This window comes from Primulina eburnea, chromosome 3 (assembly GCF_022965805.1).
Source record: "Primulina eburnea isolate SZY01 chromosome 3, ASM2296580v1, whole genome shotgun sequence".
Classification (NCBI taxonomy): Eukaryota; Viridiplantae; Streptophyta; class Magnoliopsida; order Lamiales; family Gesneriaceae; genus Primulina; species Primulina eburnea.
In genome coordinates this window covers 46,994,745-47,006,765 of record NC_133103.1, presented here as the reverse complement: position 1 = coordinate 47,006,765, position 12,021 = coordinate 46,994,745, and the positions used below count along the sequence as shown (strand labels likewise).

Genomic DNA, 12,021 nt, shown 5'->3' with positions numbered 1-12,021 from the left:
TTAATTGATCTTTATTATGTACGGATTTTTTATGTAAGACTTGGCCTTCTTTGACCAAGTCAAATTTATCTCATTGACCAATTAATATTATATATATATAATGGATCTGGAGAATTTTTTATATAATTTAAATATTATTCTGAGATTTGAACTTAATATGATTTGCATCTTGAGATCTCACCTTCGGCACAATGGCACTGGGTCAAAGGATCCTTGGCCTTGACCAATTAATTAATCATGATCAAATTTTAAATTTGAGTTATTCACTATTAAAACTTCAAATTAAGTTTCGGTTTTTAGTGTCACACATTTATTTTTGTACAATTTTAGTCGTTTTTCATTATAATATTGACATTTTACTCAGACATGACATCGATATAAGTTATACGTTAGATACAAGAATAAAATTACCCCCTGTTTAAAGTTATCTATAACTTGTTCGAGTAATGGTACTAAATAATTTTACTCGTACATTTCAGGTATAACAAAATTTATGGGAATATCTTGATTTTTCAAAATATTAAATTAAAATCTCGAGAAATAAATCAAGATGAATAAAGTTTATAGAAACATGAATAATAAAAGCCAACATCCCACTTGATAGCAAGGGGTCTTTGAAAAATCTACAATATCATACATAGCTGAGTCATTAAAGTTGATAGAAATAAATGCCGACGCCATGAAGTAGACAGAAACACGAGAATAGAAGAAAAAGGGAAGAGTCGCTAAAACTTAATTCCAAAATGAGGAGAAATCGTCATCAAAAGTGGATGACCCATCGGATGGATGATTGATTTTTGCTTGACTATGTACGAAATCTCCTTATCCCTGCAAAATTTAAAAAAATATTATATTTATTCAGAAAAATAAAACAAACTTCTTTATTATTATAAAAATATAATATACACTTGGTACAACATACATATTTTCAATTTTATTTTTTTCGTATATACACCCTTATAACATACTGTTATTAAATTAATTAATTCTTTATTATTTTTTTTACAATAAAAATATATTGTAAAGTATATATATTATGCTTGTTTATATTTATTGTGAACTGCACTTCATAGAGAGTTGATGAATAAATTCTGTGCCGAGAAACATGTCATGTCTCGAACAGAATTATAGCAGAACATTACTTGTTTACACCAGATTTCCAACTCGACTAAATTTACACTTGATTAGGCGTAGATTAACGACCAAAACCCAATTGTATCTTTTAAAAAGGAGACCATCGTAGTTTGGTATATGAGTCTCCCATAACCGCGGTTTTTTAATAGATCGAACCGGGTCGGCAAACTTGTCGAACCAGCCTGATTTGGGTTCCGTACAAACTTGAGTTTGTGAACTATATTGAGTTCCAGCTCAATCGAAAGCTTTACGTTAAATCCTTTCCAAGATTTTAATAAAATTATTATACTTGTACTTGCAAGCCATCTGCGACTATAAAAAGTGCCTATTCCCAACTATGAGAATAGTTGGTCAAGCTAGCGGCTCAGAGTTGTGAATCGAACTCTCTGAGACTTTGAAACATAAGCGAAACCGCCGTCAAAAATTCACGGCACGAGTAGGTCAACCACGAACTCGAGCAACCTCAGACACGAGAAATCAAACCCACAAATTTCCAGAGATCAAACATTAGTTTCCCTTTCGCTTTCAAAAACTTCTTAGCTATCGTTTCAAACTTGTTGGAACAGAGATCTTTGACAGTGCATACTGAATTCTAACGCCACTCGCACTCACAAGGCATTTATGTTTATCGACTATCAAAAGAAATAACCATAGGAAATTGCAATATAATTTGCATTTCATGAATGAGGAATCTTAAGCTTTCTCGTTTTATAACCGGACTGATTATCAAACCGATCTACCTTAAAAAAAGTATAACCAATCAAACCGAAATACTGTTATATTATATAAATATTAATATAATATTTTATAATGAATAATAATTTAAATTTTAAAACCTAACAAATGTATCTAAACAAAAATATATTTACCATATATATTTAATCAAAATATCAATTATAGTTATATGTTTTTTAAAACAAAAACAATGAACACTAGTGCTTATAAAATAATATTTTTAACCGAGTCCAAATTCTAAATAATCATGTATATATTAAATTTAATTTTTTTTAAAAAAAACAAAAGAAAATTTCAAAAACCAATTGAACCGATATCCCTATTCATAGCTGATCCAACTGGTTCTTGACTGAGTTTGACCAATTTGATCACTAAAATGATACCTGTTCATAGCTGATCCAACTGGTTCTTGACTGGGTTTAACCCATTTGATCACTAAAATGATACCGATTCACCGTCGCACCGGTCAGTCGGATCGATTTTGAAAACACCGGTTTCAACTACTCATATGCCCATGGGATCATATATATTGTTAAAAGAGGGAACACTATCAAATTTCAACTGATATTATTACTTCACTCGAAGTTTCAGAAACTGGTCATTTTTGTATTATCCATTTACACGAGTAAGTTAGGTCAAGGTACTAGAAAAGGGACAAAAGATGGGATAGAATTGTACTTAAAAGTAGCCAGGATTCCACACACACAAAAAGTAGCAATAACAGTATCAGAAATATATATAATTTGCAAGTATATAATATACATTACTTTAGTTATACTCTTGACACGATTTCCCATTTCTCATTCTTGCATATCGACGATTATTCAATATGGTGTTTCGAATGGATTATTATAGCATCTTTGGTTGATCCAACTCCACCTGGAAAATATATTATAAAAACTTATATTGAGAATCTATATTTAATTTCGTTTTCTTGAGAAAACCCGTTTTAATCTGTATTAAATTTGTATATGACACATTATTCAGATTTCAGATAATTTGTTGGATAGTTTAAATTTTGAAAGCATGATTTATTGAATTAAAATATAATAAAACACTGAGTTATCTTTTACCATGGTGAAAGGGTGAATTGAATACATAAAACCATGAAATTTAAAGAGAATATTTTCTGGAAAACGAGGTGGAATTGGTGCTGTTTTTATTAAGGGGAAGTCAATAACATGATTTTGAAAATAAAACCAAACATTACCTAAGTTTCTTCTTGTGTCTAAACCTCTAATTTTCGAAATGATATTTGGTCCAGCTAATCCAAAATCGGAATCGGATAATAGTCCCTCTTAACAATTGCCTAGTTCACAAGACTTAAACGAAAACTAGTTTTTATTTCCAAATACAATCGAGATCACGATCACTTGAACAAACAAGGATTGACGACATCGGTATGTTTTTGAGTCATGGTTTGTAGTCGTTTGTCCTTTTAATCGTAACGTGCACCCATCATAACAATTATAGAAGCCATCATGGATTGTTGTATATAATTTGTATTTGTGTAGAGAGATATGTACCCTTTATTCATAAATATACTTTTAGTTTGTGTTAAATTCGTATTATACTTTTCACCATACTTAAGACTTCCAGGAAAATATTTTAATAGAATTGGGCTGCATTTTCACAAAACTCTAGTCACAGCCTATAACTAAAGGGTTCCGCAATGTTAGTGCGAGTTATTATCAAATGTTCAATACCTAGAGTGTGTATAAAATATGATTCAACAAAGAAAAGGAGAAAACAATTAACTAACGCCAAATATTGTAGATACATGTTTCCACAAGTAGCTCAAGTAGGTAAATAGGAACTCACAAGTATAAAAATATGACTGAAACTGAACAAAGCTAACAAAGACAAGTATTTTGGCCAAATGCGTAAAAATAAAGAACAACAAATGCATCACGCAAGGGGAGAAAAACAATAAGCAAGTAAACTTTGAGGCAGAAAAGTAGTTATATCAGGTTCAGGTTCAAAGAACCCGTGTCCTCGTCTACTCAGCTAAACTATCTCACCTTGTCAGGATTTATGATAGGAAATTTCAAGAATACCAAGCTAGATTAGCTATAACCTTACAAAAAATACCAGAAACACTAGTTCCCAACCTTGCTGTCCTTAAAGCACTCGTAACAGAAAGGCTCTTACACAAAATGGCGCTTCTACAGCACGAAATTTTTCGTCTCACACAAGTAGTGCATGCTACATGAGAGTATTAGCCCCTATGCTCAAGAATTCTACAAAATTTACCAGTGGACTATAGGTTTTGGAGGGCTTGAGCATGTCTCCTTCCTGATTCTTTACAGAAACTCAAAAATGGAATTCAAACTGGGGAGAGCACGCACCCTATAGTTTTTACTTTGTTCCGAGTCAAAAATCGAAACTCATAAAGACACGGCCATGTGCAAGATATAAAAGAAAATCCAAGTAGCAGAAACATATGGCACAAATTCAAAACTAGAACAACAGTCTCATGATATAAGAAATTATTCTTAAACCACAACAGAAAAAACACTTGATGGAAAAATAACGACCCAATCATCACATTATACTTTTTGTCCCAAACTCTACACTAAGAACGATGATATAAGAAAACTATCTCAATCATAACTAGCTCGTGAATCCAGGCAGCGTACACAAGCACTATGTGGTAAAAGAATAATGGACATCAATTTATACAGTACCATTTTTATGGTCTCGCATCTAGTGTCTCGATCAACAATACAGAATCTAAAGGGGAACAATAATCGCTACTCATTATGTTACTAGCCAATCTCAAGTTTCTGATAAAGCAGAATGCTGGGAGGGACAATCTTGAAGTTACATAGCCACACAAATAATTACATGCATTAAAGAAATCTAATTTTAGATTAAAATGATCTATTAAATTCTGTTGACCTATAAATGAAGATACTCAATCCAAATAACCAGCTCGAGTCACAATTAATACAGGTAAGATACTGGGCTAAATATTCAACTACTATGAGTGTCCACAATCTAAAGGCTGCATTGCTACTGCAGCTTTTTTATCCCAAAATTATACATCTTACAGATATCTATAAATGCTTATTAGTCCCCTCTAAAGCAACCTACCACCATCACAGGTACAACTCAATGAAGTTAGCATTTAGAAAATTTCACACGAACTTGAACTAAGCAGCAACACAAAGAGAAACAATAAAAAAACCATAACGCTTATAGTAATGATAAAAAACCATAAAAACTAATGGTAAAAAAAAGAGGCAGCGAAACACTCAAGAAAGCATTTGAGTTCAGAGCGTGTAGTTACCTGGAGGAAGATAAATGATCAATTACTCCCTGCACCCTGCCCAGGTTGATTACCAGATGTTTGGTTTATCCGAGAGAGAAGATTGGCTGCAAATAACAGTGTCGTCTTGTACCGCTCATTTTTATCAGCCTCGGTTTCAGTACTTTCCAGAACTGCCCCATATGGAGCAGTGTGAAGATGTTGGTCTTTATGTGTTAGGCCAATACCGGAAGCCTCGGGCATGTAGGGCTGTGTCTGTGTGACATCATTACCATGAGCCTGATTTGGTAACGCCATAGGATATGCCGGTTGCTGAACAACAGACGAACTATAGAACCCTAAAGCATCTGTTCCATAATCTATGCCATGACCCCTCAAAATATCCTGAGAACTTCCTTGTTGATATCGCTGGTTAATCTCTTGTGAAACTGTAACTGTTCCACCTTTCGGTGGAATTACAGGAATCATTGATTTAGATAAAACTGCTCCTTGAGCTGGAAAACCGATGTGCTCATGCATTTGGCTGTATGAGCTGATCGGTTGATGAAAATGGCTAGTCGCATCTGAAACTGATTGAGAGTGAGCCTGTGGTACATGTTGCAGTTGGGAGTTGATCTGGCTACCTATATGTCGCGCAGGCTGAACAATGTGCTCTAGGGCATGAAGTTCTTGCTTCCACTGCATAGCATCCATGTTTGGACCACTAGAAACCTTTGATGCAGGTCCCAGCATAGAGGTTGACTGGGGTAATGATACAATTTGTGAACCAGAAGAACTAGTAGCTGATCGCAACGAATTTAAAGTAGCAATAAGTTCTGGCGTCAAAGCTAAACCAGCTTGAGAAACTATTGTGGTGGGTGGAACAGAGGGTGAAGCGAATGAATTGCTGGTCATAGAAGCTGGAGGTTTTAGAGGTACTTTTGAATCCTCGGGAAAAACTACGGAATAATCCACAGGCAAAGACCTTTCCATCCGAGGCATAGCACTATATCCTTGCTGCAAGGAAGAAGTTTTGTGCGTATTCACATAATGAGGCTGGATTGATTGGGGATTCACAGATGCATTACTAGGGACTGGTTGAGGAAACTTTAGAAGTACTCCATAAAGGCGCTCTGGCCCAGAAACTTTGAGAACTTGAGTGAGAAAATCAGATGGAGGCACTAAAAATAAAGTAGCGCCATTATCAAACTTCGCTACCCCAGCCCTGTCATTTGAACCCAGATACCTCAGAAACTCTGTATATGGAGCAAAATCCTCTTCACTGTCGGGTAAGAAGAAAACTATATTAAACCCAATAGCTTCATCGTAATGTTTGCCCAACAAATCCAATCCAGTTCGTGCGGAACAGTTAACCACCTCAGGACTGCAAGAAAGAATATTCAGTATTAAATGGAGATGTTAACATCCATCAATGTATATATAAAGTATCCAGTAAAGCGAATTATGTTCCAGTATTTCAAATTGAACCCTTCTAGTTGATAAACACTAACTTTAGTCAAAGAAATTGCAGTTGGTTAATTCAGATACTATACTTACATATCAGCACCAAGCCCTTCTCCAATAGAAACACATCGAGCATGACAAACAAGCGTTCCACCCTTGGCAATGATCCCCCTCCATATGCAGTCACTCTCAGCACGACGTTGCCCCACTCGACTTACCCTGGTTAAAGAACCAGATGCTCCACCACTACTCAGTGAAATCAGCCCATATTGTTCGTCAAATGCACCTAGATTTTCCACTCTTGCAAAAGGTAAAGCAGCATTAGACCTTGGCCTTTTAGATTCTCTATGTTGGCTATCATCAAAATCTTTCCATGCAGCAGAAGTTGATCTGTTTGGTAAATTCAAACCTGCTGGAGGCGAGGAGATTATCCCAGATGTGGGAGATGACCTTCTCCAATTTGGTACCCCCATCGGTGTTTGAGTAAGATTCTGTAATTTATGAACCGGAGCTGAGTCACTAAATTCTGGGCTCGGAAGTGCTGGGTCAAAAGGTCCATGAGGACCTAGGAGTGGTCTCAATGGTTGATGTCCAGGATTATTGATAGGTATTACAGGATGATTAAGGCCAGGTATGCCCATCCGAGCAGGCTGAAATGGAAATTCTCTAAGCTGTCCTTCAACTCCAGGATAATGAGGGATGTAATCATTTTCAGGACCACGCTCGCCGCTGAAATACTCAATAGAAATTCTAGGATCATTAAAAAGTTTTCCCTGCAGTCCTTCTTTGGCACGTCTGGCTTCTTCAATGCTTCTAAATTCTACAAATGCATCATTCCTGTCTGCAAATGTATTTATTCTCTCGATCTCCCCAAACAGAATCATAGCGTTATGAATCATATCCTCTTCAACAATAGCCGAAGGAGGATAGCTTATTCTCAAAATGCTAGTTGGCTGCGAGTTTCCATTTTGCGGTCCTGCTGAAAGGAACTGCAACAGTAAAAACAAGGAATTAAATTAAATATCGTAGATCACTTAGAATGTTGACATGGCAATGGTACATACAGTGGATAGACATGAAAAAAAATTGTCCACAAAAATTCAACAAAAGAAATATGTAATCCACAACAATCACTACCACACACAGTATTGTTACTCAAGAATGATAATAGGAGTATCCAAATTATTGTCACCGAACTTCAGATATTTTAAGATATTAAGTGACGATGAGATTCTCACTGATAAAGAAAATAGTCATTGGACTTGGTAATTACATTTTGCCGTTTCGATCCAACAATACTTGGCTCAGAATAATTCTTCAAGGGACTTTGTGTCATCCAACGAAAATCAGAAGGCCCCATGCTCCTATTTGGAAACTGGCTATCTGGACCTTGCTCCTGTCTCATTACAAGATAAATATCATTTCACATTTTATATAAGGCAATGAACTAGGAGCTTGAGTTTATTCCCTGGCAATAAGCAGGGGATAACATCAAGACGAAAATCATGCAAATTTACATCATCGGTAGGACTTAAAAATCTGATTATGTAGTCAATTTGATGTTGAAAAAATTGGCATTCTGTGGACTCCATAAAATCCCACACATGAGAAAAAATCAGTATTTAGACCACAAATTATCAAACAACTAAACCTGGGACTTTTGCAATAAAAAACATGAGGGGTCCTAATAATTGCTGAACCAATCATTGAAAACATCAGCTTACTCTTTTGGAGGAATGCGACCTAAGATAATCCACGCGCAGATGATCTCCACCAATTTGTTTCCCATTCATACCCTTCAATGCCTTTGCAGCATCTTCCAATGTAACATAATCAACATAGGCAGTATTTCGATCCCTGAGAAACCTAAATTCTTGTAATTTTCCAAATCTGAGAAACTCTTTCTCCAATTCTTCCTTGGAAATGGATTGGCTAATTCCAGCCACCCACAGACTCTTACATGGCTTGGCCTGAAAACAAGATTGATAAAAAATAAAAAATGATTATGATTACCCAGATATAAGAACAAGAAACAGAGGAAAAAATCAGCTAAACCACAAACGAGGGGAATAAAGGGCAAGATTCAATAATTTTCTTGCAGATAGGATCTAGGTAGTACTTATCTAAGAAAATTACTGGTTCAGAGAACATTTATCGTTGTAGCAGTCACAAAGTTATTGCATAAAGTCTTCTATTGATATCATTAAGTCAAAACTTAAGTACCAGGAATTGTTTACAAACAATCCAAATTCTGCAGTTTGGCTTGGTTTTTGGTTCGGTTCGGGTAAATACATTATTAACGAAGATTAAGCACGAAGCTTGGGCCTAAAGGAAAAGGAGAAAGGTTGAAGAGTTACAACAGCTTCAAATGCACTATTTCAACAAAAAAATATCATATATCATTGCTAGTCAATTAGTGTGATAATTATTTGTATTTTGACAGTTCTCATATTTCATTTGCATCTCCATCATAGGTTACATTGTCCTATAATTGTACATTAAGGATCCATGCGAAATCAATGTCAATCTCCATGTTTAGATTTTCATTTTACATAACTTCCAAGGCTGCAAGAATTGTGTGCCTTCTCCACTCTTCAGAAATCACTTAACAATTGAATCATAAAACAACCACCACCTTTCCATGTCTCCCATATGATTTTTAAAATTCAACACCTCAATTTGTTACTTCCTACTAATGTCATGTCGAGTTTTTTTGAGGTAATGCCAACCACTATCTCTCATGGAGTTTTATAGGGGATGAACATAATTAACTATGATGAATTTGTACTTTCAAATATCTCGTGATTCTGTCCTCCATAGTGCATTTGCATCAGAAGATGAGGTTGTGGAATTTGTAATGGCTACATGTCACCAACGAACATTTTTTGTTTCAAAGTGTATTTCATTGCATAACTATAGGGCCCTCAATTTATGTTCCGTGTAGTGAACGCAGCGTATTGATAAATCGAATCGAACCCATTCAGACAGAAACCAAAAAACCTGCACAGCCTAATTTGGTTTATACAATCATCATTTGAATTGGTTTCAAAAACCAAACCAATATTTGGATGAAAAAAAATCAACAGAAAACTGAACCAATCCAATTATTATTTCTAGAAAAATCTTTCTTTTTACACACGTACTTAAACCAGATCAATATCTTCTGCAACATTTCTTGTTACAAATATTATCACCGTGATGAATTTGCTTTTAGAATATAGTATAGAAAGTAATATTAATATGTGCCTAAATTGATAATATTACATGCCAAAATACCATACAAAAAAATAGTTTTATTGATTTTTATCAGTTTCTGAAGTCTGTTTTTACTCTTTCTGAGAGAGATATATAATATAGATAAATTATAACATCGAGTATTTTTTTAATAAAGTAAATTATTCTGAGATATATATATGGATATACCTTTCATATGAAACTTATGCTAATCTTTGTATTGTTAAATATTTTGATTCTTAATCGTTTATCGGCTCTCTTTGCAATAGCTATATTAAAAAAATTAAATTACATTTAGCAATAATAAAGAATATTTAATTTGACAAAAAAATCTTAAATCAATTATTGTGCATTTATAATAACTAGATCAAAAAATTTAAATTACAATTAGCAATAATAAAAAATATTTAATTTGACAAAAAATCTAAAACCAATTATACGACCAAAGCAAACCACAATTAGGTTTGGTTTGGTAAGGTTATTCATCATTCATGGTTTAATTTGTTCCGAAACAGTGTCAACAGAATTCTGGAGTTTCTTTTCCAAACTTTGAATTGCATCTCCAATGAATTTATTGTGAGATTATGAAGATAGGAAAAAGCAACTAAAAAATTCACTTGGTATTGAGTATAGACTATTGAGTTATTATTATGAATTAAGCTTTCTTCGGGAACTAAGGCTTTTTGTTTTCGGTTAACTGGACATACATTATAATGCCACACAATTGGGAAGAAAGATTTGGTAGCCAAGTCCAACTCTCTTGGGACTGTAGCTTGTTTGAGCTATAATGATGTTTATTGATTCAAATATCTGCAGCCTGGATTTTAAGTATCATACAGTTCATAATCGCCTCGCAGAGTAACTAACAAATGTCTGCCAACGAGATAATCAGTTTTGGCCGAGATAACAAAGTTATATCATATTAGGTGAATTGATGAAAAAGTGCAAACTTATAGATCTCGAATATTTGGTCTTTAAATATGAAAAAATCAATTGACAAGGAAAATTTTTTTTAGCATATCTATGCAATTCCAAAAGTCTTAATTCGTTGTTCCTCATAACATAGGTCTTAAATTTTCAACGTAGACAAAGATTTTGAGACCAAATAGAACCCTCAAGTTCCCCAAAAATTCCATATTAACTTGAAATACTAGAAGACAGAAAAATAACCCAAATCCCCTTGCAACATTTAGATTAACATCCACAACGACGTGAGAAATAAACACAATTGATATGAACAACGATTTAAACAAAAACAACATACATCGATATCGATTAATGAAAACCAAATGTGAAAGAATCGGACAGACAATAAAATATCAACACAAAAACCAACCGATTTCGCGAACTCAATTTTCAACGGATTCCCATGAAGAACGTAACCCTGAAGGCCTTGCTTGGCGGCCACAGCACTCTCGATCTCTCGGAAATACACGAACGCGTAGTTCCGAGATGGGTACAGCGTCAAGCTGTCCACTTTTCCGTTCTTCTCGAGCAGCGCCTTTAACTCTGCTTCGGTTACTGACAACGAAACATTCCCTATCCATAAATTGTTTGACGGAGCGCTCGAATTGACACCCGAGGCGGAGGCAACCGGGATCTGGCTCGGATGCGGCACGGGAATGTCTACTGGCGCCATGAAAATCAAAGAACTTCAGAATTAAACTAGGGGGAATGGAAATTAGTAGCAAATTCGGAGATAAACTAAGCGAAAGAGCATAAGAAATTGGTGCGGCGGCTTGGGGAAGAGAGGGAAGACAGAATTTATGCGGTTAGGGTTATGTGAATGGGGCTGGGAATTTAAAAAGCTTTTCCCAAATAATAATAAATATCATATATATATATATACATACATATACATATATATATATATATATATATATATATATGAAAGCGTGAATAAATTGTGATGGGCTGTTTTCGTCCGGTTGTTGGTTACCCAAAATACACGCGTTCCATTCTTGGCTCTCCCAAATACACGTGTTCTACGCTAGGTTCTCCACTAAGCAAAGAGGTTGTGCTGTCAAGGAAATAGTGCATGTCTCAGAGTTGTGGTTTTCGATGATCTTTTTCACTTCGTTATTTTTCCCATCTGTTTGCAACCCTTTCCTCCCAAATTTCTTCCTGTTCCCTGTCTCGTACGCTGTTCACCTCCTTCTTCGTTACCGTCTGCCTTACGCACATCTCTTTCTACCGTCCTGTGC

General features: G+C 35.0%; 1 protein-coding gene across 2 annotated transcripts; it reads right to left on the bottom strand.

Annotated features, from left to right (window-relative positions):
• Positions 1 to 547: 547 nt before the first annotated feature.
• LOC140827696 (flowering time control protein FPA-like) lies at positions 548 to 11,621 on the bottom strand. Of its 2 annotated transcripts, XM_073190479.1 has the most exons (6): positions 11,154 to 11,621; positions 8,308 to 8,553; positions 7,857 to 7,979; positions 6,677 to 7,572; positions 5,162 to 6,503; positions 548 to 828 (listed from the first exon to the last, which is right to left on the bottom strand). In XM_073190479.1, the coding sequence occupies exons 1-5, from the start codon at positions 11,454 to 11,456 to the stop codon at positions 5,180 to 5,182; spliced, it is 2,892 nt and encodes a 963-aa protein (XP_073046580.1). In that variant the 5' UTR covers positions 11,457 to 11,621; the 3' UTR covers positions 548 to 828; positions 5,162 to 5,179. The 2 variants fall into 2 exon arrangements, with proteins under 2 accessions (XP_073046580.1, XP_073046579.1); XM_073190478.1 differs by lacking the exon at positions 548 to 828 and having other exon boundaries at positions 4,280 to 6,503.
• Positions 11,622 to 12,021: the final 400 nt, after the last annotated feature.